Source organism: Littorina saxatilis, linkage group LG14, assembly GCF_037325665.1.
Source record: "Littorina saxatilis isolate snail1 linkage group LG14, US_GU_Lsax_2.0, whole genome shotgun sequence".
Taxonomy (NCBI): domain Eukaryota; kingdom Metazoa; phylum Mollusca; class Gastropoda; order Littorinimorpha; family Littorinidae; genus Littorina; species Littorina saxatilis.
This window is the reverse complement of record NC_090258.1, coordinates 17,932,303-17,958,617: the sequence shown is the minus strand read 5'-3', so window position 1 is coordinate 17,958,617 and position 26,315 is coordinate 17,932,303. Positions and strand designations below refer to the sequence as shown.

The window sequence follows — 26,315 nt, the reverse complement described above, 5'->3', positions numbered from 1 at the left end:
CACATGAAATATGTACACGCACACACGCACGCACGCACGCACGCACGCACGCACGCACGCACGCACACACACACACACACGCACACACACACACACACACGCACGCACGCACACACACACACAACACACACACACACGCGCGCGCGCGAGCACGAACGCACACACACACGCACACGCACGCGAGCACGAACTCCTCCAAACGGTCAGATCAAAAGTATACTTTTTACACGACAAGAACCCCTGTACTAATTCAACAGCTTTCTAACCCTTCATTAACCAGGAAACATGATACGTTTTATTATAAAATACTGACTAGAATGGGACCTGGCATGACACTTATAACCACTGAAATAATCAAACAGCTTTCTACTCACGTTAATAACCAGGACACTTGTTATGTTCTATGAGCCTTACATTTCATGCATAACCACTGACGTCACTAAACAGGTTTCTACCCCGTAATGAGCCAGGACACATGTAACGTTTTCGGTCAAAATACTGACCAGAATGAAGTCTTACATTTCATGCATAACCCCTGACGTCACTAAACAGGTTTCTACTCACCTAATGAACATGGACACATGTAACGGTTTTTGGACAAAATACTGATAAGAATGGAGCCTTACATTTCATGCATAACCACTGACGTCACTAAACAGGTTTCTACCCCGTAATGAACCAGGACACATGTAACGTTTTCGGTCAAAATACTGACCAGAATGGAGTCTTACATTTCATGCATAACCCCTGACGTCACTAAACAGGTTTCTACTCACGTAATGAACATGGACACATGTAATGTTTTTGGACAAAATACTGACCAGATAGAGGGTCTTATAATTACAATAATAACCACTGACGTAATCAAACAGCTTTCTACTCACGTAACGAACGAGGAAACTGTTGACGTTTTCTGACTGAATGCTGGCCAGGTCGGCACCGTTCTCCTGGCAGAACCTGCGAGCTTCAAACCACGTCTTGACCGAGTCGCTGCCGAACCTAGGACTGACGTAGTAGCAGTAACCATCCCTCGACAACCAGCCCGTACTATCACACGTTGGAACTGTTCGGACAAACAAAACAAAAAAAAACATATATGATACATATAGGCAGGAGGATGCATGGTAAAAAAAAAAGGTTGTTTAGAATTCAAACAAAACGGTGAAAACCATTGTGTATCAAAAATAAAAAAAAAGAGTTTCAAAAATGTCAACTTTGGGACAAGGAATTCAGAACTCAAAGTTGACATTTTTAAAAAACCTTTTTTTATTTTTTAAATGGGGAGATAACACTTTGGTAAAATAAAAAAACTGCTCGAGAAATCTGTCTGTTCCAAGTGGTAGATTTGTTTGCAAGATAAAAGGAAGTTATTTTACTCCATGCTTGCTTGGATTGCTTGGCTCTTATTCTTTGTTGTCACGGTTAAATGTGACTGCCTGCGTTAACTTCGTTAAACAAAATAAAATAGCAGAATGACAAAAACCAGAACCACTTTAATGATAATAATAATAATACGAGAATTTATAACGCGCACATATCTCACCACAAGGCGACTCAAGGCGCACTCATACACAATCTTTCGCATTAACAACTCAAGCATACTCATATACACTTACGCATAAATTACATGAAGATGACAAGGCAACAACACACACAGAGACACGGCACTCAAAAGTAAGCATGAAAAATGTCAAACAATAAGTATGTATATATACATGGCTATTTACAACTGATCTGATTTAGGATTGCGGGTGAGATGGGTGAGGGAGGGGGGGGGTGTAGCCAGATTCACAGAAACCTTACCTGGTGTGGTTGTAGGAGGGATGAGCGTCGTCACCAAAGGCTTTCCCCTCGGCACGCTGCAGATGAAAGAGTTGATGAGGTAGCAGCTGTTGTCGTTCCATGCGTTGGTGTGGTAGTTGTACTCCGCGCAGTCCTCGTTGCCCCCCGCGTTGTTGGGCTCGCCCGGGTACCACTTGGTGTACTGCACGGGCGACCCGTCGCTCCACTCGTAGGCTGTGTTTGAAAAATCATGTCAGTAAAGTGTTGGTTTAAGCGTGTTTTATTCATTTTGGTATGTACAATCGTTTGACAAAAACAACATATAGAACGATGACAATCAGACTGCTTATGAACACGTTCTATAAATGATAAGCAATACACATTCAGTGAAGTGTTGACTGAATCAATGAATGAATGGATGAAGAGATGTATACAATATTGATTTAATCAACCATTCAAACGATCAACCAATCAATCAATCAATCAATCTATATATCTATATATCAATCAATAAATCACTCTTTCCATCATTCTATCAATCGGATTGAAATAGGCTGTGCAAAAAGATCAAAAAATATCAAATCTGGGGAGTCTTCATTGGTTGGGTGGATGGATGGATGGATGGATGGAAGAACGGACGGACGGATGGATGGACGAATGGACGTATAGACAATCCAGTTACGGGCTGCTTGGAAAATGTTCGTAGAATTTTATGTAAGCAATTGCTTGAAGATAGAAAAAACGGAAAATCAAAACAAAGATAGAAAAACTACGAATATTCAAATGAACACCACATTATTCATAAAGGAAATACAACAGTCGATGAAAAAAGACAACTCAATACTTACTTCCTTCGGTGTCAGCGTCAGTGAGACCAATCCAGTAATTACCCACACCATAACTGAAACAAATACAATACAAAATAATCCAATCCATTCCAATCCAATCCAATCCAATACAATACAATACTCATAACTCATAACTCATAACATTTTATTGATCCAACAAAGGAAATTAAATTGGTCATCAGCACATATAGGTCATTAATTAATAATTATAAAAGAATAAGAGAAGAACATTCATAAAACCCATGATAACAAAAAAATATCTAAAGTAATATATGTACAACTACAATACCCTTTTTACTTGCACACTTGACACACCGACACACCAACACACATGCATACATACCTACATACATACCTACATACATACCTACATATATACATACATACATACATACATACATACATACATACATTCCATGTTAAAGTGCAGCCAAGAATATCACAATAACCATATCACTGTTTGGACTAACAGACAAGTCCCCATGCAAATGATGATAACAACAATCCATAATTAACGCTATTGCACTACCAAAAGAAGAGACCAACCAAACACATAAAACCAATCACAGTAATCATCATCAGTTATCACAGGTATCACAGTAGATTAGCCATCAGGTAGTTAGACTCAATTGGGCAAATATAGTGTCAACACCATCACAACAGTGCTAAAGCTCATTATCACAGCACTAGTTATGATCAAAGGTCAAACAGTCATCAAATCATATTAAATCTATCACTAAGAGGTACATTTAAAAGGCATCACTTATAGTCTGTGGCCAGGACAATGGCTCGGTTGTTGTTAAAATATCTCACAGCTGCAGGAACAAAAGAACGCCGAAAACGCTCCGTTCGACACCTAGGCATGAGAAACCGAGCGTTCCGTGTGATGCGGAGATCCATCAGTGCGTCGTGGAGGGGATGCCCTAGGTCGAACAGAATAGCTCTGGACTTACTGGCAAGCCTTCTTTCAACAAGGACTTCAAGGGTGTCAAGGCTCTGGCCTACAGTAGAACTCGCTTTCTTTATCAGCCTGTTCAGCCTGCCAGTGTCCCTTGCAGTGGCATTCCCTCCCCAACACACTGATGCAAACACCATCACACTGCACACCATACTCTGATAAAACATGTACAGCATCTTACAATACAATACAATACAATAAAATGCAATGCAATGCAATGCAATGCAATGCAACACAATGCAATGCAATGCAATGCAATGCAATGCAATGCAATGCAATACAATGCAATGCAATACAATGCAATACAATACAATGCAAGAGAATACAAGAACATACAACACAATAATACTTTATAATTCTTTCTTTATTTATTTGGTGTTTAACGTCGTTTTCAACCACGAAGGTTATATCGCGACGGGGAAAGGGGGGGAGATGGGATAGAGCCACTTGTTAATTGTTTCTTGTTCACAAAAGCACTAATAAAAAAATTGCTCCAGGGGCTTGCAACGTAGTACAATACACAGGCGGTTGCTGATAACAAGAAGAATTCACCTGTAATTAACATCATGTGACCAGTGAGGAAGGTTTCGCTGTATTCATTTCGTACTTGACACTTTCATTCAGCAACAAAACTACCAAATAGACAGAAAACAGCTAGACTGTTAACTCTTCATTTTTTCATTTTCATTACTTTATTGTCCCATCGCTGGGAAATTCGGGTCGCTTCCTCCCAGTGGAAAGCTAGCAGCAACGGAGTCGCGCTACCCAGGTGTCTGCGTGTTATGGCAGAATGACCAAGGTCTTTTACGTGCCATTGTGGCGACACGGGGGTGGGGCATGGCTTCCGTCTCGGCTGGGTCTGCACATAAAGTTGACCCGTGTCCGTCCCGGCCCGAATTCGAACCAGCGACCTTCCGATCACAAGTCCAGTGCTCTACCAACTGAGCTACCGGGCCCCAATGTCCATCTTGTCCATGCAAACACAAGGAAGCTCTAATCCAGTTCAAAAGCTAGGACATATCTGAGTTAATTTGTATGACGGTATACACTGTAAAACAAAACAAAGGTATCTTAAATATCAATATTAGCAACACCGGTGAAACATACAGCAAAGGTATTGTTCGGTGTTGGCAGAGTGCACAAGGGCCAACAACTAATTTTTAATCGCCCGAAACTTGGCCTTCATTTTGGCAGATCTGCCGAATCTTTTCACGTTGGGGCGGAAGCTGACACCAACGCCTACCTTAAAACTTACAAAATTGATGAACAACTTTTTTGGCCTTTTCGGCTAATTTGCCTGGAGGGAAAATTCGGCAACATCCCTGATACATACCTGGCTACGTGCGCCTTGAAGAAGTCGTTCAGCGTGTTGTTGTGAATACTGGCCAGGTCGCCTCCGTAGCTTCTGCAGAAGTCTCTGGCATCGGTCCAAGACTTTCTGCTGCTCCTAGTCGTTATGGCCTAGTGTTCAAGACAGAGCAATGTTGAGGTTACACATAAGCAGAGCAACAAGCCAGCAAGCCAAGTAGCCAACCCAAAACCAAGATCCAAGAACTCTACAAACAAAAAGTTTGTGAGGATACCAATAGGACATCCAGCTAACATTCCGAAGACAGAGAGAGACCCCAAGACCAATCCAAATTGTAGGTCAGACAAGGAGATTTAGACAAACAGACAGCCAGACCGAAACAAAGGTCCAATGACAAACCAAAGTCCAGGGTTAGACAGTTTAAGACGGACCGACAGCCAATAACTCATCATCCACACAGAAAGACAGAGACAGAGATATAAAGATAAAGGCACGTTGATAGTCAAAAAGGAAAATCCAGATTGACAACCAAGAGACAGAACCAAAACACTAAGAACTAGCTGAGTATGAGAAACTCAGAAGGAGATACAGATAGACAGACACACAGATCTAGCTAGAGACAAAGCAAAGTTGAGAGCGAGAGAGAGACGAGGAGGTCGTTCAGACAAAAAGCTAAAGAAACAAAAGACATAGTTTAGGGATGGGGGGGGGGGGGGGGGGGGGTAGACAGACAGAGCATGACTAAGAAACAGATACAAAGAGAGACACAGAGACAGAGGGAGACCGAGACAGAGACAGGCACAGGAAGACAAAGACGAAGAGACCGGAAGATTCAGAAAGAACAGCCATGACACCGACCTTGTAACAGTGGTCCTCAAACCCAGACCAGCCACTGGGGCAGGGTGGCGGGGTGGTGGTTAAGGCCGGGGTTGTGACGACAGGGGTGGTGTGCCCGGTCCTGGGGTACTGGCAGACGAAGGGCCTGGTCTGCTTGCAGTCCAGACTCTGCCACAGTCCTATGGGGCGTCTGGTCTGCATGGCAGCGCACGTGTTTTTCTCGTTTCCTGCATGCACCACAACGATATCTATCAATGATTTGTTGACGCGGTACGCCTGTTTTTCTACCCAGCTCACTGTTTCTGGTTATTGGAATTGAGGCATGCCAATGTCATGGGTATGAAAACTGGCATAACTTGTCAACGGAATAATTCACAATCATGGAAGAATGTTTGTATCACAAAAAAACTAAAATATTGTGGCATTTCATGTTTAAGGTTCATTAAGTTCGACACCATCATTGGCGCACTGTGGGTGAATTGAATTGCGAACATACGTCTTCAAGCTCCAAGGGTCTAGCTGAAGCTCTCTCTCTCTCTCTCTCTCTCTCTCTCTCTCTCTCTCTCTCTCTCTCTCTCTCTCTCTCTCTCTCTCTCTCTCTCTCTCTCTCTCTCTCTCTCTCTCTCACACACACATACACACGCGCACGCACACACACACACTAACACACGCACACACACACACACATTAACACACACACACACACACACACACACTAACACACACACACACTAACACACACACACACACACACACACAGCTCACCTTTCAGATCCGTTAAACACAACTATGCTCACCTGTATGGTTGGCGTTCCAGGCTGAATACAACACTGGCTGGCCAGAGGACCAAGTGTAGGTTCCTGGTGTGCCTATGTCGTTCAGTCCAATCCAATAGTGTTCAGACACGCTCAGGTCTAACTCTGGCACCACGAAGGACTGTGTGATCCTGCAAGCAAGCACACAGACAGTTTGGTAAACTACATTCAAAGCCAACGGAAAATATGTTGGTTTGACTTGGCTTGCGTGTGTGTGTGTGGGGGGGGGGGGGAGGGGGGGGATTGGGTGTGTTTCATAGCATATAGGAATATTGTGTACATGTGGTGATTTTTGGGTTGTACATTTAATTGTTATATTTTGTATATGTTCTTTTGTAAAGGGCCTAGAGCCATAGGTTAGGCACTTAAAAATGTCCAGTTATTATTATCATTATTAGTTGTTGTTGTTGTCGTCGTCGTTCTTTATGCCTGCATGCGTGTGCGCGTGCGTGCGTGCGTGTGTGTGTTGAACGAAATGAACTATCAACATGAAAAGTTTACATTTTGCTGGTGTGCCCCGGAAGCGGTTATACATTTACTCCACTGAATTTCGCTGTAATAATTATTCGCACCACTTTTTTTCGTTGGAAAGACTTGTACTTACACAGAGTTGATGGTTGCGAGATGGGAATGCATGTATCCCTTGCAGAAGGCATCTGCGTCTTGCCATGTCGCCTGCATTGTGGATACCACGTTGTAGCAAAATGCTCCGAGACCAATGGAACCCTGAATAAAATGAGAGAGCTAGTTATAAAATCACTTGCAAAAGCAACACTGGCTTGTTCTACTCTGCCCCATATTTAATGCTTATACAGTGAGATTTATTCAAACCACTAATCTAGCTTAGTCTGAAAGTGATTACCTTATTTCATTTTGCTGATCATCCACAAAGATTACAACAAATGTTTGTCACGCCTACTGTTGAGTTATCGAACATCAAAAATACAAAAATCTGCTTTCCATTGACATAAGCAGAATCAAGGTATGTTGTGTATGTTGTTAGGACATGTATTGGGGTAACGTAGACAGACAAGGGAGATCGTTATGGACGATCGAAACGTTAGCGGTAGCTAGCGGTAACAGGTAAACAAACAAGGAAGGGGATAAATAGAGAAGGGAAAGGAGAAATCGGGAAATGTGTTTTTGGACTTTTTAGACTGTTCTACGCTACGAAGACGGTGCTTCTTCGAGACGGGACTATTGAGATATAATATTGAGTTGGAGAACACTAGGTTCTAAGCTACACGACGGGGTATTGATCTACAGGAGGAAATGGGGAAAAGAGAAATCAGAGAAAAGAGAAATCGGGGATAGTCTACAGGAGAGATCAGTCTACGAAAGAAATCAGAGTCATTCCACTCTATGTCTTCTGGGATCGAGGTCATTTAACGGAGAGAAGATAGTCCGGAGCGGAGTTATTGTTTATCATTCTTATTTTACATGTGAATGAATGATACACTGAGAATGAGATACGATACGAATTTATTAACATATTAAATCTGAATCTTGAAACCCGGAATAATTTGTGTCTGTTTTATTCTTCGTCTTCATTTTCACACACAACAACAATCAACTATATAAAACATCAGAAATTGTGAAAGAAACAATTGAAAGTCAGCAGAGACTTTCTTCCGAGATTTGTTAAAATCTCTTAGCAGAGAAAGAGAGAGAAATAAGTATCCCTTCACAGACAGCCTATTGGGAGCATCAGACCCTCCTCTTAAATATTATTTATTTTAATGAATATATATATATTATATATGAACTAATTGACCTGGGAATATCAATGGATAAAGGTACTGCCAGACAATTTATACAAGAAAGTACGAAGCAAAAATATGTTGTGTTTCAATCAAAACTGAAATACAAGGTTGAGTACACAAAAAAGGAGATACAATTTAACATACCTGGCAAAACACATATGAGACAATGACAAAAGGTGACGTTTTCATGTCAGTATGTCCCAAATGACATCACCAGTACATTTTTCATTCTATCTAATCTGTTTTCGTTCTATTTTTTCTAATAACATGCGTTAACAATTGATTGCCAACTGGAATGGAAGAGCACAAAAAGTGTAACTTGATATGTAGTTTCTCTAGAGGGAAAAACATCTTCCACTTTCATGTCAGTGTGTCCCATGCAACATACATTTGCCAAACAGCTATGTGTAAGTAGATTATTTGTTAGTGGTATAGAAAATACTGATCAACAATCAAAGTCAGTGTTCACATTCATTTTCTACCTATTTCTTATTTGTTTATTCTTTTGGCAATGGTGAAATGTCAGCAATCGTGTGTCATTCGGGACAGTAGACATGACACCTGACCTTTTGTCACTGTCTCATATATAAAACATGATTTTCCTAGAAGTCTCTACTGACGAACTGAATTCAGTCAAGGACGTAGACTGTGAGTGTGCTTGCGCAGGGAAAACAAGTCTTACACAGACTAAAACATGCAGAAAAAGCAAAGACTCACCATAGGGCACCCCACTTTGTAGGACGGAATGCTGGTGACATCCGCCACTGACACGGGTTTCTGGCAGACGTACCTAGCAAATCCTTCACACGGTCCGTTCACCCATTTCCCTCCATCCTGCGCAGTTGTAAGGCACACTAATCAGCGTATGACATCACGAAACATTGGAGGTAGTATATAGTATCTTCTGTTAGTACTTTCTTCCCCCTCCCCCTCCCTTTTCTTTTTTATCTTCTGTAGATTCTTTTGTTCCTATTTAGCTCCCCATCCCCATTCTTTCAATTTGTTCCTCTGGTTTATTGTTGTTATGTCCACCATTACGAAAATGTGTGTAATTTAGTATTGTTCTGGTCACGTGATATAAGCATTTGCTTGAGTGCGTGTCCTAGCTGTGTGTTTCGAACTGTTCATGCGAAGAAATTCTGAATAAAATTTTGTTTAAACCAACAACAAGAACACACACAGTAGTGGGAAGAGGTATAACCACGTACTGACTGATGTTCAGAGGGTATAATTTTTACACCCCCGGTATAGGGGTGTGTATATGATTCGGTCGATGTGTTTGTTTGTTTGTTTGTGTGTTTGTGTGTTTGTGTTCGCATATAGATCTCAAGAATGAACGGACCGATCGTCACCAAACTTGGTGAACAGGTTCTATACATTCCTGAGACGGTCCTTACAAAAATTGGGACCAGTCAAACACACGGTTAGGGAGTTATTGGTGGATTAAGATTCTACAAGGACTTATAGAGGGACATATTAATGGTCAAAGGGAAATAACCTTCTCAGTTGGTGGCAGTGAGAATGGTAAGGACGGGGGTGTTTTTCCTACCTCGGAGGAATTTCTTGTTTTATATGAACAGGCAGGTTACACATATATACATATGTGACCCTCCACCACGGAATGAGTCGCATGTCACCTTTGCATGATTTTCATATTTTTACATTTTCCTAAAGAGTTTTTTATGCTCTATCCAGTGGTGAAAACCGTTTTAGAAAAAAAGCGAACACTGTTTGAGTTATAAGCCTGTGACTAAGGTGACGCTCACACTGTTACAAGACACTCCCCAGACTTTTTTTTAGCCTAGCGCAGAACCGCGCGAGGTGACATGCGACTCATTTCGTGGTGGAGGGTCACATATTTGCTGATTAAAAAAAATATTTAAACGCTTTTTAAATCCTGCTTATCTATTACTTTTGTTTATCAAGATTTTGTCTTTTCTTGGCTTGTCTGGTATTGTGATGCCTTGTCTCTCTGTGCACTGAGTCTGCAGCTGACGCATTCGTTCGTTTGCTCTCTAGTTGGTACGCTGTTTGTTTTTTGTGTTGACGTGCTATTTTGTGCCTTTGTTGATTTGCCATTGTGTACAATTCAGTTATAGTGCTAAACTGTGTGTTTGCTTGTTTGTTTGTTTATTTGTTTGCATTTGTGTGTGTGTGTTTGTTTGTTATTTTGTGTGTGTGTGTGTGTGTGTTTGTTTGTTTGTTTGTTTGCTTGTTTGTTTGTTTCGTTGTTTCTTTCATTTTTGCTGTCCTTTTATTTCGTCGACTTGTTGTTTGATGCGTTATTGCGTATTCCAGCCAGATAACTGACCACTTTGGTCATAACGCCACAGCTGGACGTGGGGAAGGCGAGAGGCATGCCGGTGTGCCAGTTGGTGAAGGTGACAGGACTCAGGTCTGACCACATGAAGGACCCCTTGACCTGGCGCTCGTTCAGGCCCAGCCACCACCCTGTCAGGTTGCTTCCGTCTGGAAAAGAAAAGGAGGGGTGGGACTTGACCAGTGCAATATATGCATCTTCATGTTATTCTTTCTTGTCATCATCATCATCATCATCATCATCATCATCATCATCATCATCATCATAGAAGCCGTCGTTGTCGTCATTCCCTGCACTTTAACAAATAATGACCAAGCAGAATGACTAAATTTCGAGTCTAGCGCAAGTAGAAAGAAAATCAATAATAATGGAAATCAAAGCATGTGTTTCCTTCACAATGAGCATAATTGATTTTAACAGTAACATTTATGAAAACCAGCCGAAATACTGGCTGTGTGCATATATCTGTCTAACGTAGAAGTTCCTTTGTTTCAAGTAGGCAGACGTAGCAACTGGGTTCTATTCAGTGAGGATATCACATGCAACAAGCAGGCACGGTTGGCCTAGTGGTAAGGCGTCCGCCCCGTGATCGGGAGGTCGTGGGTTCGAACCCCGGCCGGGTCATACCTAAGACTTTAAAATTGGCAATCTAGTGGCTGCTCCGCCTGGCGTCTGGCATTATGGGGTTAGTGCTAGGACTGGTTGGTCCGGTGTCAGAATAATGTGACTGGGTGAGACATGAAGCCTGTGCTGCGACTTCTGTCTTGTGTATGGCGCACGTTATATGTCAAAGCAGCACCGCCCTGATATGGCCCTTCGTGGTCGGCTGGGCGTTAAGCAAACAAACAAACAAATATGCAACAAGCAGGCACCGAGGTATTTTTTCAGCAGCGTGACTTATGAAGCAAAGTAGACCGAGGAGGTTAAGTTGTTGTGTTTTTCCTTCAATCATAGTCAGGTATCATGCAGCAGTATTCTCAGTCAGAATTATCAAACTCAAACAATTCAGTGTTTTTTTTAGTCACAGTCATCACGAAGCATACAGACTCAGGATGACTTTTCTTCAGTCAGGGCGCCATATCGCATGCAGTCTGTGGAACTCTTGTCATGAAATATCGTCGTGGATCATACGGATTTAATTAATAAGTCTATTCACTCACATGCCACCATGTTCCATGAAAGAGAATCGGACTTTTTTCTATTTTTTTAGGCAGAAATATGTTATTTTTCTGTCGCAGGCATTAAGTCGGTAGCTGAACCAGAAGGATTCATCAGTAAGAAGAGCAATACCACAAATAGCATGCACACCAATTAGGGTCTTATCAGCGTTAAGTCAAAGGCAACATTCCACACAGAGAGTCCGAAGCATTTATTTTCTGTCCCAAAAATCATGCAGCATGCTCTTCCAGAGAGACCATGGCAGCCCAACGAATCATGCAGTCTCATCATAATTTCCATTTCAAAGGCAGCATGCAGCATGCAGACTCATCATATTTTTTTTCTTTTCACAAGCCTCATGCAGCATGCAGACTCATCATATTGTTTTCAAGGCATCATGCAGCTTGCAGGCTCATCAAAATGTTTCTTCCACCGGCATTATGCAGCTTGCAGGCTCATCAGAGTTTTTCTTTCAAAGGGCACTATCCAGCATGCAGACTCAGAACAACATTATCCAGCCAATAAGTATACCTCCACCGCACGCTTTGCACGACCTGGCGCAGTTGACGAACATCCAGATGGGGTTTTTGGTACACTCCCCGTTCTCCGCCCAGGATTTGCACTGGTGGTGGTTGAATCGGTCGAGACAGACCTTGTCGCAATGCTTGCAGGATTCCTTACAGTTGTCCCTCATCCACACAGGGTTCCTCTCGCACTCCCCCATCTCCGCCCAGGTGGTGCACTCCGTGTCGTTGTCGTGGTTGTTGCTGCACGTTTCTGGTGGCAGGTGGTTTTTGACAGTGACGGCGATTACGACTAGATTACGAATTATTGTGTACCTCAACTAAAAACATTCAGTTTTATTCCATGCGTATGCTCGTTAAGGCCTTGAACCTGGCGAACTGGCTTGTTGGACCATTTACATTGGCAAAACGGCAACTCAACTGAGGGTATACCTTTAAACCACGTAACTTACCATTAACAAAATCGATTAAAATTAGAAATTCTCCAAAAGTATGAATCTTGATCTGACTTCCAAAGAAACCTATCATGTTGTCGCCACAACCAACACATTTTACAAAGTGTGGATCCTGACTCAAAAGAAACTACTCATGTTGTCAAAGGCAAATCAAGCCTCACACGTTATAAAACATAGTTTTGAAAAAAATCTGTTGAACTAAACATGAAATGATTGGTATTACCGGTTGCCAAATTCAGTTACACCGTTTTTCAATGCTTGCAGGTAAACTTCCGAGCATCAATACTGCTGATCAACCACCAGAGAAAATAACAATGATACAGTTATTCAATGAAGACAACAAAAAGCGCCAGATGGTCGCACAGCGTGAGTCCTGCATACAACATATGTATTGCTTATGGCGGAGTCACACCAAGACAACGCACGACCAGCGCACTGAAAATGAATCAAAACTGGAAAATAATGATCAGTGCGTCGTTGTGTGACCGCGGTTTTGTAGAAGCACATTTTTGTGCATGCTCAAAAAATCTCAACGCACACAGCGAATGACAACGAATGCGTAGCGTTGGTCTAAGCGCGCTCGACGAACGAGCAACGCATATTGACGCACACCCAGCGAACGACAACGCACTGGCCAAAATCGCAAGTTTTCGCGATATTTTCAGTGCGCTGGCCGTGCGTCGTCTTGGTGTGACTCCGCCATTAACGGCGCAAATGATCACGAACAACGCAGACGCCGTGAAAACAAAGTAACCTTATATCCAGTCAAACTGATTCTGAAGTGAGACTGTACAACAGACTGCCGTACTGACCTGCATGTTGTCTGGTATGGAGGTCTGAATCTGATTACAATTCAATGGATATATTGGAGGATAAAAACGACATTACAAACCTATCTAAATTGACATCTGACAATAGTAACCGGCTTGGGTTTCGATCTAAATGGGTTTTTTAAATGTAAAGCTAACTACTGACCAGAAGGTAGCCGAGAAAAGATGTAGTCGTTGTCCTGCATGTTGGCGATGCTGGCCAGTTCTGCCCCGTCTGTCCTGCAGGCCTTCTGCGCGTCGCTCCAGGTCAAGGCTGTGCTGTGGGTGGCGTAACACTTGCTGTGGAAGGCTAAGTAGCCCCTTGGACACGTCCAGTGCTTCCCAGCTGTTGGATATATAGAAGCGATATTTGATAAACAAAGGGAAATAAGCGCTCTAAATGCATACGACATGTGTAATAGAGTAAGTGAGAGTAATTCGGAACCATTCCCCTGGCACCTCAGAGAAAAACAAGCATTGAAATGAACAAGCGAGTTTCATTGTTTGTTTTTTTTAGATATTTACATAGAAGCGATAGTACATTGACCCCTTGACTGCCAGAAGAATATTGTTTAAAACATAATTGTTGAAATGTTTTCACATACAATGTATAACAATTAGACCGAAACTGAACAAAAAGTCTCCAATATTCTTGCTGGAATTCCCGGGGCAATTCGACCGTGGTTGTTTCCCTTATCAGAGTATTGATTGTTTTGATGGCTACAAAGTCATTACCTGAAACGTATTTTGGCAGTTACGGGGTTGAAAATACTGCATTAATTACAAGAACGCGCATGCACAGACGGACGCACGAAAGCATGAACGATCACTCGCTTGCATACACCCGAGTAAAAACTCTCTCTCTCTCTCTCTCTCTCTCTCTCTCTCTCTCTCTCTCTCTCTCTCTCTCTGTCTCTCTCTGTCTCTCTCTCTCTGTCTGTCTCTCTCTCTGTCTGTCTCTCTCCTCTCTCTCTGTCTCTCTCTCTCTCTCTCTCTCTCTCTCTCTCTCTCTCTCTCTCTCTCTCTCTCTCTCTCTCTCGCTCTCTCTCTCTCCCTACATAAAACACAGCTAGTGACCGAAACAAAGACAAAGAAAGACAAAGCAAAGAAAGACAAATCAACGGAGTAGAACGTACGTGGCAATGGTGTTGTGGTCGGTACTGCAGTGGTTGTGTGAGTTTTCGCTGAAACAAGAACATTAATTCAATTTAGTCCGTTTGAAGCTGGAGAGGTGAAAAAGCGCTGATATCACAACGCGTGCATGGCATTACTCGTAAGAAGGGGAAGGGGTCGGTAAACATTTCCGATTAAAATCGATCGAAAAAACCAGAAGGGCAAAAATGCTCTTGAATGTTTAAATTGAAATTTAAAGAAAAAGAAAACGAATGGTTGGTTTATTAGTTGTTTCAAGTCTCTTCAAACAATATGGCTATTGTGTTTCCTTGCTCAGTTTAAACGGTAAATCCAAAACCAAAGAGACTGCCAACGTTCCAAAATTCAGAATCAAAAAACAAGAAAGGTAGGTTGTTGGAACGTTTGTTATTGACAAAACAATTGTGAATATATTTGTCAATATCACAATATTAACAATATTTGTATGTAAAGCTAACTACTGACCAGAAGGCAGTTGTTTTATGTGTCAATCAGTTATTGACTTACTTGACTTATTCCTGTAGACTCCCTGTGGAGCATAGGGCCGCAGTTATTACTGTTATAATATTTTGTAACAGTGACGGTAATTTGTTCACAATATCACAATATATTGTGAATGTATTGTTTTGTCAATAACAAACGTTCCAACAACCTACCTTTCTTGTTTTTTGATTCCATTTACACGGTGGTCTCCGTATTTGTGACTATTCGCGTGTAGGTATATCACATAAAAGTGAAGAAGGTTCTTAAAAGTTCATATAAGTTCACACTTTTTGCTTTCAATCGTGTTCAAAACCTTGATCTCTTTTTAAAAGTGAAAAATGTTCCCTTTGGAACGTGTCAGAAGATGTGAGAAAACAGGAAGTAACAAGTCGCGTAAGGCGAAAATACAACATTTAGTCAAGTAGCTGTCGAACTCACAGAATGAAACTGAACGTAGTCCGCCGCTAGTGCAAAAGGCAGTGAAAGTGACGAGCCTGTTTGGCGCGGTAGCGGTTGCGCTGTGCTTCATAGCACGCTTTACTGTACCTCTCTTCGTTTTAACTTTCTGAGCGTGTTTTTAATCTAAACATATCATATCTATATGTTTTTGGAATCAGGAACCGACAAGGAATAAGATGAAAGTGTTTTTAAATTGATTTCGAAAATTTAATTTTAATCATAATTTTTATATTTGTTTTTTTTCAGAGCTTGTTTTTAATCCAAATATAACATATCTATATGTTTTTGGAATCAGAAAATGATGAAAAATAAGATAAACGTAAATTTGGATCGTTTTATAAACAAATTATTTTTTTTACAATTTTCAGATTTTTAATGACCAAATTCATTAATTAATTTGTAAGCCACCAAGCTGAAATGCAATACCGAAGTCCGGCCTTCATCGAAGATTGCTTGGCCAACATTTCAATCAATTTGATTGAAAAATGAGGGTGTGACAGTGCCGCCTCAACTTTTACAAAAAGCCGGATATGACGTCTTCAAAGACATTTATCGAAAAAAATGAAAAAAACGTCCGGGGATATCATACCCAGGAACTCTCATGTCAAATTTCATAAAGATCGGTCCAGTAGTTTACTCTGAATCGCTCTACACACACACACGCACACACACACACACACACACACATACACACATACACCATGACCCTCGTATCGATTCCCCCTCTATGTTAAAACATTTAGTCAAAACTGACTAAATGTAAAAACACATCCCAAACAACTGTGTGCTCGCTTTGCTCTCACCCAATTTCTTGCAGATGAAGCCCAGTTTCACACGGCAGTTGAAGTCATGCCAGAGAGTGTCCTTCACGATCATGGCAGCGCAGTCTTGGTTGTCGTTCAGATTGTTCGGTTCGTCTGAAAATCAGCACGGGACCCTGGCAATTGATCGAAGAACAATGGAGAGAGAGAGAGAGAGAGAGAGAGAGAGAGAGAGAGAGAGAGAGAGAAGGGGAGAGGGATAGAGAGAGGGAGAGAGAGAGCAAGAGAGAGAGAGAGAGGGAGAGAGAGAGAGGGAGGGAGAGAGAGAGAGACAGAGAGAGAGAGGGAGATAGAAAGAGAGATAGAGAGAGAGAGAGGGAGAGAGAGAGAGAGGGGGGGAGAGAGAGAGAGGGAGAGAGAGAGACAGAGAGAGAAAGGGAGAGCGAGAGAGAGAGAGAGAGCGAGAGAGAGCGAGAGGGAGAGAGAAAGAGAGAGGGAGAGAGAGAGATGGAGAGAGAGAGACAGAGAGAGGGAGAGAGAGAGAGGGAGAGAGAGAGGGAGGGAGAGAGAGAGAGCGAGAGGGAGAGAGAGGGAGAGAGACAGAGAGCGAGAGAAAGAGAGGGAGAGAGAGAGAGAGCGAGATAGAGAGACACAGAGAGAGAGAGAGGGAGAGAGAGAGCGAGAGAGAGAGAGAGAGAATGACTACGTGAACAATATCACAGACAAATTGATGATGGATAAAGCTGATTCAGACTGAGGAAGCACACAAAACATTAATTACCTTGCTGATTATTGATGTGAAGAGGAGGTGTGGGCGTGTGTGTGTGGGGGGGGGGGGGGGGGCGCTTAATTAAAAATCTCATGCAGAATTGGTACTACGAAACACATTTATTTGCTTAACATACACACGAAAGGGACTAACGAACCATGACACAGCAGCGGTCAATATACGAGGTAAGTACATATTATATACTTCACTGACCAGGAGCCCAGTTGACGAAAGCGAAAGGAGAGCCGTCGATCCATGTCCATCCGCCCTCCACGCTGGAGTCAGTGGCTCCCAGCCACACTCCGGACACCGTCATAGAGTGGACACGACCTGGACACAACGAGCACATTATGTAGATAACAGTGGACAAGTATACAGAACTAAATATTTTTAAAAACATTTTAAAAAAAGATTTTTTTTTTTTTTAGCTGGAAGCTTTAGCTCTAGTCACACACAAAACCCTCAACAATAGAACGACCGCGTTCTGAGCAAAACAATCACATTCTGCACAGCGCAGTCTATGTCTAAGACAATACAGAGCGCTGCCCAGCCTCAGGTCTGTAACTTCTGGTTATTCAATCCAATCCAATCCAATCCAATCTAATCTAATCCAATATATTCGATTCGATTCGATTCGATTCGATTCGATTCAATTCAATTCAATTCAATCCAATCCAATCTAGTCCAATCCAATCCAATCCAATTAATTCAATTCAATTCAATTCAATTCAATTCAATTCAATTCAGTTCAGTTCAATTCAATTCAATTCAATTCAATACAACTCTATATAGCTATTCTGATGAACACGTGGGGGAATTCGGGGGCTGTGATTGGATGGTCTCTTCCGATCATCAAAGCATAATGCGGCGGAAGTCGGCCATTTTACTCAATATCCAAAAGCATATTGAGAAAAATGGCCGACGCATGATTCCGGTTCACCCATCTGTACCACGGCGATGTTTCTATCGACAACAGCATACACTGACAACTTAAAAGGCTGTTTCAACAACTGTGTTGTGAAGTCGAATGCACTTGGAGTCAGTTTTTCTTCCAAAGTCAGAAAGCGTGTAGCGGTGTGCATGTCTGCGCGAACATGATGCGCGTAAGAAGTTTGTCTGCTATCAAAACCTGAGATCAACGCATCGACGCAAAAACTGTCATTTTGTAAGTTTGGAACAACAAATCAAGGTCATAACAGCTATATAATCGCTATTGTGTTTTCAGCGTAGCAATAGGGTCCGATATTTAGACTCGAACAAGTATAATGCGACTCGTCTTCGACTCGTCGGCATTATACTTGTCTCGTCTAAATATCGGACCCTTTTGCTACGCTGAAAACACAATAGCTGTTAATAATCTGAATAAAACATACAGATTTTTTTCTTTTTGCTGGACATTTTTATGGAAATTGTCATGGAGCTGCCTACAGTGGACTCAACCTGAACTGTCTCTCTTTCTTTCTCCTAAAAACAAAATAAGACGCGCAAAGCGATGTCAAAACATTTAGTCTGTCAGCCTGAAACAAAAAGATCAACACTAAAAACCCGGGATCAGTCATCACCGAGACTAGTACGGATTGGCTAGCTAAAACCCGAAGACCGAGACGCGCTGGTGTCTGGGAAGCATGCGAACCTTGGACCGATTTTCTTAATTGTGAGCATATTTTAAACACGACATCAGGACACGTAAACACGACATATATTTATATCGATTTGGATTCAGAAAATGAGATACAATAAAATGCTATCATTTTTTACTCTGTTATCAACATTTCAATAAGGGTACCAAGAATTTGAATGTACAAATCAAATCATTAATGTTCAAGCTTCCAAGCTGAAATGCAATCCTGGAGTCCAGACCGGGTCAAAGATTGTTTGAACAACATGTCAATCAGTTTGATTGAAACATGAGGTCGTCACCTCAGGTGTTTTTAAAAGCCGGTTATGACATCATCAAAACAATTTTTTTTTTTTTAAGTGAGAAAAAGAATGTCTTGGGATATCATTTTGAACAATGTTCCGGTAAATATTCATGAAGATTTGTCCAGTAGTTTTATTTAAAGAGCTCTACTGCCACTCTTGATTTGTTTCCAAGTCTACCGGAAAACTGGTTAAGTCAAAACCTGACAACAATTAAAAAGTCTTACCTGCCAGATAGCTCTGTTCCACGTGGTCAGTAATACTGACCAGAGACCCGTTGTAGCTCTGGCACGCGGCCAGTGCGTCCTCGTGACGTTTGACCTCGTCGTGGAACTGGTAGCACAAGTCCGAGTTGGGTCGCTCCTCCCAGTTAGGGCCGCACTTCTGGCTGTACACGATGGCTGTGAATCGACATATTTCATTTAAGACTCAAGACTCAGGTATCATTATTAACAAGAGCATTACTTACGGTACATTTAAAAACGACTACCAACATCATCAACAACCACGACAACAAATACAACAACAAAATGTTAGCAAAAGACTTAAGCATGAAACGAAAGTTAAAAACCTCAAAAATAGACAAGCAAACTGAACATATAGCCCTTCGATGAACAGCATTTTTGTCCGGTTAGTGCATGTAGTTTCATACACTGTCATCCGACGCTGCCGAGACATAGACATGTATTGACGGTACAATCAAATTCACACACTAATTAACTCGGCAAAAGTAACAACTCGGTAATGGATAACAACGAAGTAATGCTACAGTTATATGGCCAGTATAATTTATACCCTTTCCGTAAAATGCCAAAGTTGGCCAATCCGATCCTGATCCTTGAATGATTCTCTTAGGGTTCACAGTCGGCTATGTTTATGACGGGCGCAGTGGTGCGGTGGTAAGACGTCGGCCTCCTAATCGGGAGATCGTGAGTTCGAATCCCGGTCGCTGCCGCCTGGTGGGTTAAGAGTGGAGATTTTTCCGTTCTCCCAGGTCAACTTATGTGCAGACCTGCTAGTAAGTGTGTACACGCAAGCACAAGACCAAGTGCGCACGGAAAACATCCTGTAATCCATGTCGGAGTTCGGTGGGTTATGGAAACAAGAAAATACCCAGCATGCCTACTCAACGAAAGCGGAGTAAAGCTGACTATGCTCTCAGAATATAGTGTGAAGAACCCAAATGGGCAAACGAGCTCACACGTCACCAGAATTTCTGGAACGCTGAAGAAGAAGAAGAAGCTATGTTTATGAATGGTTTTACGTGTTTTATTAACTGTCTGTGCATGCAAATTGACCATTATTATCAGAAGAAAAAACCCTACTTGGCAGTATGGCACATCTTGTATATAATCAATCACTTTCTGGACCAAAAGATACACTTATAAACTTAGTTTACCTAAGCGAATTGTAAACGGGAGTAATAAACATAAAGCAAAAACAAAAATCAACAATTAAAGAAATCATCAATAAAATGACCTTTTGGTGTTGCAGTAGGTGGGGCTGTGGTCACCTTGCTGTCTGCAAAAAACAATGAAACCAAAGTACACAATATTAACTGTCGTGTGGGTCCTAGCTGTATTCTCTTTGTTTGTCGTGGGTTTCTTTCTTTCATTGATTCTTTCTTTCTTTCTTTCCTTCTGTTCGCTTGCTTTTTTGATTGTTTGTTTGTTCTTGTTGCTTTTGTGTGTTTGGTGGTTAAAAAAAATCCCAAAACGTTTGCCTACAAGGTTCAAGGGAGCGAACTGCACCAAAAGACTTTGAGAACATGACATGATTTACTTCCCTTTGCAAGAACCAAAAGGTAGAGAACCACCATCAGTGACAAACATCCCTCACTTGTGTCTCAAATTTTTGAAATTTGTAGGAGGCTACCTTCATTCATTTATATATAAGCTCTACGTTATTTAGTAATAAGAACAATAAATAATAGTGGGTCAATAAAAAAGATAAAACCCAAAAATATGAGCAAAGACACTTCAGTGACAACAGTGTATAAGATAACAATATTCGACATTTCTGGTGGGGGAGCGGGAAGGTACTTACGAGGGGGGGGGGGGGAGGGGGGAGGTGAGGGGCTACACAACACAACAACTTTGAATAAAACAATTTCACTTTTAATACACATCATCACGTCATTTCACACTGTTTCAAACGTCACGAGGACGCACTGGCCACCTGCCATAGCTACAACGGGTCTCTTGTCAGTATCACTGACCACGTGAAACAGAGCTACCTTGTTGTTTTCCGAAATAGTGACATTAAACAACAGCGTATAGCTGGGGATATTATCTGGTAGAATTCACACACAACATTTTTCTTTATTTGGTGTTTAACGTCGTTTTCAACCACGAAGGTTATATCGCGATGAGGGAAAGGGGGGAGATGGGATAGGGGAAAGGGGGGAGATGGGATAGAGCCACTTGTTAAGTGTTTCTTGTTCACAAAAGCACTAATCAAAAAATTGCTCCAGGGGCTTGCAACGTAGTACAATATATGACCTTACTGGGAGAATGCAAGTTTCCAGTACAAAGGACTAAACATTTCTTACATACTGCTTGACTAAAATCTTTACAAACATTGACTATATTCTATACAAGAACCACTTAACAAGGGTAATAAGTGAAGAATTTTATGGGTGAGAAAAGGAAAGTAAAAGGACTTTGGGGAGGCAGAAATAGAGAAGAAACAAGAAAAAGATCCTAATTAGGTTCACGGCATCGAGAGTGATGCGACCTTCTCTCAGAAGTTAATAGAGAAGGCTCCCCCATCCACCACCCGGGGGACGCGCCTCTACGCCAATTAGGGGGCGCGAGGACACACAACAACCGCTGAACCACATGACCAAAACCAAAGACCAAGATGCTTACAGTTGGGGGGTTTCTGACAGATGTAGTTCTGGTGTCTGTTGCAGTTCTCGTCATTCCACTGGCCCTGCATGTCGGTACCCCGGGTACCCCACAGTGACCCACAGTCCTCTTCCCCTCCTTGACCGTTAGGCTCGGAGTTGGCCCAGTACATTGGCTGGCTTAACTGAAACGTACATATATAAACTGAGCAAAAAAATGATTGCACCCATTTTTGTACCCCAACTAAAATATTCATTCTTGTGTCATTTTCTTCAAACTTTATATGCCATTAAAGGCCCTTCACTTGGCTACCTGGCACACTTTTTGGATTAAAGATTTGTGTTTTAAGTATCACGTGACCGCCGCCGAAGTGAGGGTACCCCCAAAATCGACCTGACAATAACGTCAGGTACCAATTAAAAAATCGACAAAAATTCAGAATAGGCGCAGCTTGGCAACTTTTACATACGAGAAGAAAGCCAAATCATTTATTTATCCAGAACAGGTAGTTTTGTTTTGCTGTCTTGCGTATCTCTTATGTTATGTCAGTTCTACTGATGCAGGTGTTGAGCGCTTGAGCAGTAGATAACGAGAGGATTTAGCGTCCATTTTGAGGGGTACCACGACAAAAAGCGCTATATTTCAGCCTATATACACTAACAATGACATTTATGAGCCAAGTTCTCTCATTGTTAATGTTGGTCCCGGTTCCAATCCAATAAATTCAGTTTTTCGTTCAGAGACCTATCCACCTTTTCATTCCTTACCAGCTCGGTCAAGGTCACATGACATAAATACATTAAAGGTAACAACTGATGCTGCTTTTGTTGAGCAGATTATCTCATTTTCTGCTGTAAACTAGAACTTGACTGTCAGATAAGTACATTTGAATCGTTATTGGTAAAGTTTTTTTTCTGTTATGTATCGCAGCAACATCGCTTTGTCTTGTTTTGGTTTGTTTGAATACGCCTACGATACCAAGTACGCCATGGGCGAGCAAACATTACAGTGTTCTAGATGGTCGAACGTGTAGCAAAGACCTGTACGTGTACGTGTAGATATTATTACGTCACCCGTGGCTCACTTTCTTCTCCAATGTTCCAAATGCATACGTTGTTTGCTCCCACTAAGACTGCAGATCTTGGCAAACGCGTGACGTAAAAAACTAGATTTGATGACGTTACCCGTACACGTTCCAGTACACGTCCTGAAAAGTGCTGATCTAAATCTTAGCTATTATCTTTCGGGAAACATCTTGCACATACCTGACTCCCATCCACCCACACCCAGGTTCCTTCCTTCAGAACATCGTTGAGTCCAAACCAGTAGTTCGTATTTTTGGACATGTGACCTGGAAGGTAAGGTACACACTATGACCATCCAAAATAAACAAACCAATGTAGTTTAGGTTCTTTGTGTAATATTTATTTCATGAAAATATAAGATATACCTACATAAGCAAACCGATGTCGTTCAAGTCGTTTGTGGACTAGTTCTTGTCTGGAAGATATGCCGACAAAAACAAACCAATGTCGTTTATGAGGTTTATTATGTAATATGTCTTGCATAGAATATAAGACACACACATTTCGATTATATTCTTTGTAGTATACACTTGGTCATAAACGTGTTGCGACACTTTTAGTACCTCAACTTAATTCATTTTTAGTGCCTTTTGAGTCAAACTGTATACGCCTTAAAAGGTAATTTTGGGATATTTTGCTCACTTTTTTAATTCAAAATGTTACACAGGGGTCAAACTAAGGTACCCGACAAAAACTCTAGTCTCTCTCTCTGTCTCTGTCTCTGTCTCTCTCTCTCTCTCTGTCTCTCTCTCTCTCTCTCTCTCTCTCTCTCTCTCTCTCTCTGTCTCTCTCTCTCTCTCTCAATAGTACCGTTGATAAAGGTCTGGTCAGCCTCTGTCTTAATGACCGCTAGTACCGCCCCTTGCTGACCACAGGTTTGGTTAGCGGCCTGCCAGTTGACCGCCTTGTCCGAGAAGAAATAGCACTTGTCCGTCGCCTGCCGCCAGCCACTGTCACACTGACCGGAGGCTGTTGAAAGGACACACCGATGAACATTTCTAGAGTAATACGGACGATAAGATCACAGTAATGTATCTAAAAGCACAACTATTACAACACGTTTGCTTGTCATATTCATTTTTGGAAACTATTGCTTTGCTTTATAGACATACGAAACAGGTCAATGGTCAATTTGTTTCACGTTTTCAGGTGGAGTGTGTTTGCAGTGTGTGTGGGTGGGTGGGTGGATGTGTGTGTGTGTTGGTGTGTGTGGGTGTGTGGGTGTGTGTCTGTGTCTGTGTGTGTGTGTGTGGTCTGCCTCTTGCAACTCCCCAACTTTAATTTGGTACTTTAGAGGATCCGAAGATAAATATCAAGCTATTTGACAAAAATATTCGAAGAACTGTTTGATTGGACTCTACCAGTCTTCAGGAAGTCAGATACTCGTATCGACCATGGAGACTGACAAGTAGCCTATACCTTGCAACAGGTAAACCACAATTCACAACTTCACATGCTATTGCAAAACGGCAAATATTGATCTGAAACTGAAAACAAAAATCTATTAGTAGGCAAATCATGTTCTTGCTTTTGAACGGCCCATTCATCGCCGACAAAATAATAATCTTTGGAGCTCTAGCCCCAGTCGGTGTAATGCTGACTTTTGCACGATTTCTGAGGCCTTCACAAAAAGCCATATCGTTTACATTAACCCTTAATGCGTCGGTAGAACATATTCTGAAAATGGTACTGACGGTACAAAATGTCAACGGAAATGTAGTGCGTCCCGCACCCTCTCTTTCCAGGTGTAGAGCGTCGCAGGGCCCCTTCCATATTTGTGACCCTCCACCATGGAATGAGTCGCATGTCATCTTTACAAGATTTTTTTCATATGTTTACACTTCTTTAAAGAGTTTATTATGCTCTATCCAGTGGTGAAAACCGTTTTTAGAAAAGAGCGCAAACTTTTCGAGTTATAAGCCTGTGACTAAGGTGATCCTCACACTAATACCTGACACACACCCCCCCCCCCCCCCCCCCGGACGTATATTAGGCCTAGCGCAGAACCCCGCGAGGTGACATCCGACTCATTCCGTGGTGGAGGGTCACATTTGGTACTTTTTTGTGTCTGTTTGTGTGCGCTTCAAGAGCTTGCAGGACGCGGGTACGCATAGTTTGGGGTGCCCAGAACTCATGTCCACCAAATACCAGCACTGATAATTAAATCTTTTTTTCTACTTTTAATTGGATCCTTGATCTCTTTTTCTCTTCTAGTATTTATATATACTTGATCTACTTTGCAACAAACAATAAAACAAACACTCACGCGCTGGAGTTATAGGCATAGGTTTTACAGGGACATTGACTGGTATTGTGCACACGAAGGTTCGCTGCTGCAGACAGTATGACGTCATTTGCCAGCGGCCCTCCTCATCATCTGTGACGTTAAACAGAAGGGCAAGTAATGGGTGTAACGGAGTTGAATACAACTAGATTTATGTAAGGCAATACATTGTGTGGTGAATTACTTCAGCTGCATGTGACATACACACAAACGCACACACACACACACACACACACACACACACACACACACACACACACACCGCCGACCACAACCCCCCCCCCCCCCCCCCCCCACCCCCGTATCATTTCTTATTCTCGTTCCATATCGTTCCCATCCTCTTGAATTCAGCTACTTGACGTGCTATGGCGTTACGCTTGAAGAGTGTCGTATCACTATTAAAATGATTCTTGTTTAAGATACTAAAGTTGACTTAACCGAACTTACTTGTATCGATAAAACCGCAGTCCCTTGACCCGGCTGTGTTGTTGGGAGGGGGGTCGACAGCCCAGTGGGAAGCAGCGTTCACAACCACTGTTCCGTCTGTCCACTTGAAGGGGCCGTTGTCATTACCGTCATCTGTGCAGACAGTATTTTAGTACTGAATCATGCAGAAGTGTAAGCATTTGACAAAAATACTCGAAGAACTGTTTGATTGGACTCTACCAGTCATCAGGAAGTCAGATACTCGTATCGACCATGGAGACTGACAAGTATACCTTGCAACAGGTAAACCACAATTCACAACTTCTCATGCTATTGCAAAACGGCAAATATTGATCTGAAACTAAAAACACAAATCTATTAGAAGGCAAATCAATCAATATATAAAGACAAAAACGAAAGAAAGACAGAAAGAAAAAAACAATCAATCAATCAATCAATCGATCAATCAATGATGTCAGTCCATCAACAAGTGAAACATTTAAATAAATATATAACTAAATACGTCAAAAATAAAAAGAAAATTAAAAA

The 26,315-nt window shown here is 41.8% G+C and overlaps 1 protein-coding gene across 1 annotated transcript in view; it reads right to left on the bottom strand.

Moving 5' to 3' along the window:
• LOC138946533 (macrophage mannose receptor 1-like) overlaps window positions 1-26,315 on the bottom strand; it is an 86,806-nt gene that overhangs the window by 30,638 nt on the left and 29,853 nt on the right. The window contains exons 12-32 of the mRNA XM_070317975.1: window positions 25,788-25,919; window positions 25,323-25,433; window positions 23,867-24,025; window positions 23,237-23,322; window positions 21,993-22,155; window positions 20,602-20,643; window positions 19,350-19,523; window positions 17,416-17,532; window positions 16,476-16,589; window positions 14,715-14,762; window positions 13,745-13,924; window positions 12,322-12,567; window positions 10,624-10,781; window positions 9,030-9,146; window positions 7,154-7,275; window positions 6,532-6,680; window positions 5,756-5,961; window positions 4,922-5,049; window positions 2,631-2,683; window positions 1,804-2,016; window positions 885-1,063 (exon numbers count right to left, since the gene is read on the bottom strand). Of these exons, the coding sequence (XP_070174076.1) occupies window positions 885-1,063; window positions 1,804-2,016; window positions 2,631-2,683; window positions 4,922-5,049; window positions 5,756-5,961; window positions 6,532-6,680; window positions 7,154-7,275; window positions 9,030-9,146; window positions 10,624-10,781; window positions 12,322-12,567; window positions 13,745-13,924; window positions 14,715-14,762; window positions 16,476-16,589; window positions 17,416-17,532; window positions 19,350-19,523; window positions 20,602-20,643; window positions 21,993-22,155; window positions 23,237-23,322; window positions 23,867-24,025; window positions 25,323-25,433; window positions 25,788-25,919 (2,897 nt within the window). The remainder of the gene's footprint in view (window positions 1-884; window positions 1,064-1,803; window positions 2,017-2,630; window positions 2,684-4,921; window positions 5,050-5,755; window positions 5,962-6,531; window positions 6,681-7,153; window positions 7,276-9,029; window positions 9,147-10,623; window positions 10,782-12,321; window positions 12,568-13,744; window positions 13,925-14,714; window positions 14,763-16,475; window positions 16,590-17,415; window positions 17,533-19,349; window positions 19,524-20,601; window positions 20,644-21,992; window positions 22,156-23,236; window positions 23,323-23,866; window positions 24,026-25,322; window positions 25,434-25,787; window positions 25,920-26,315) is intronic.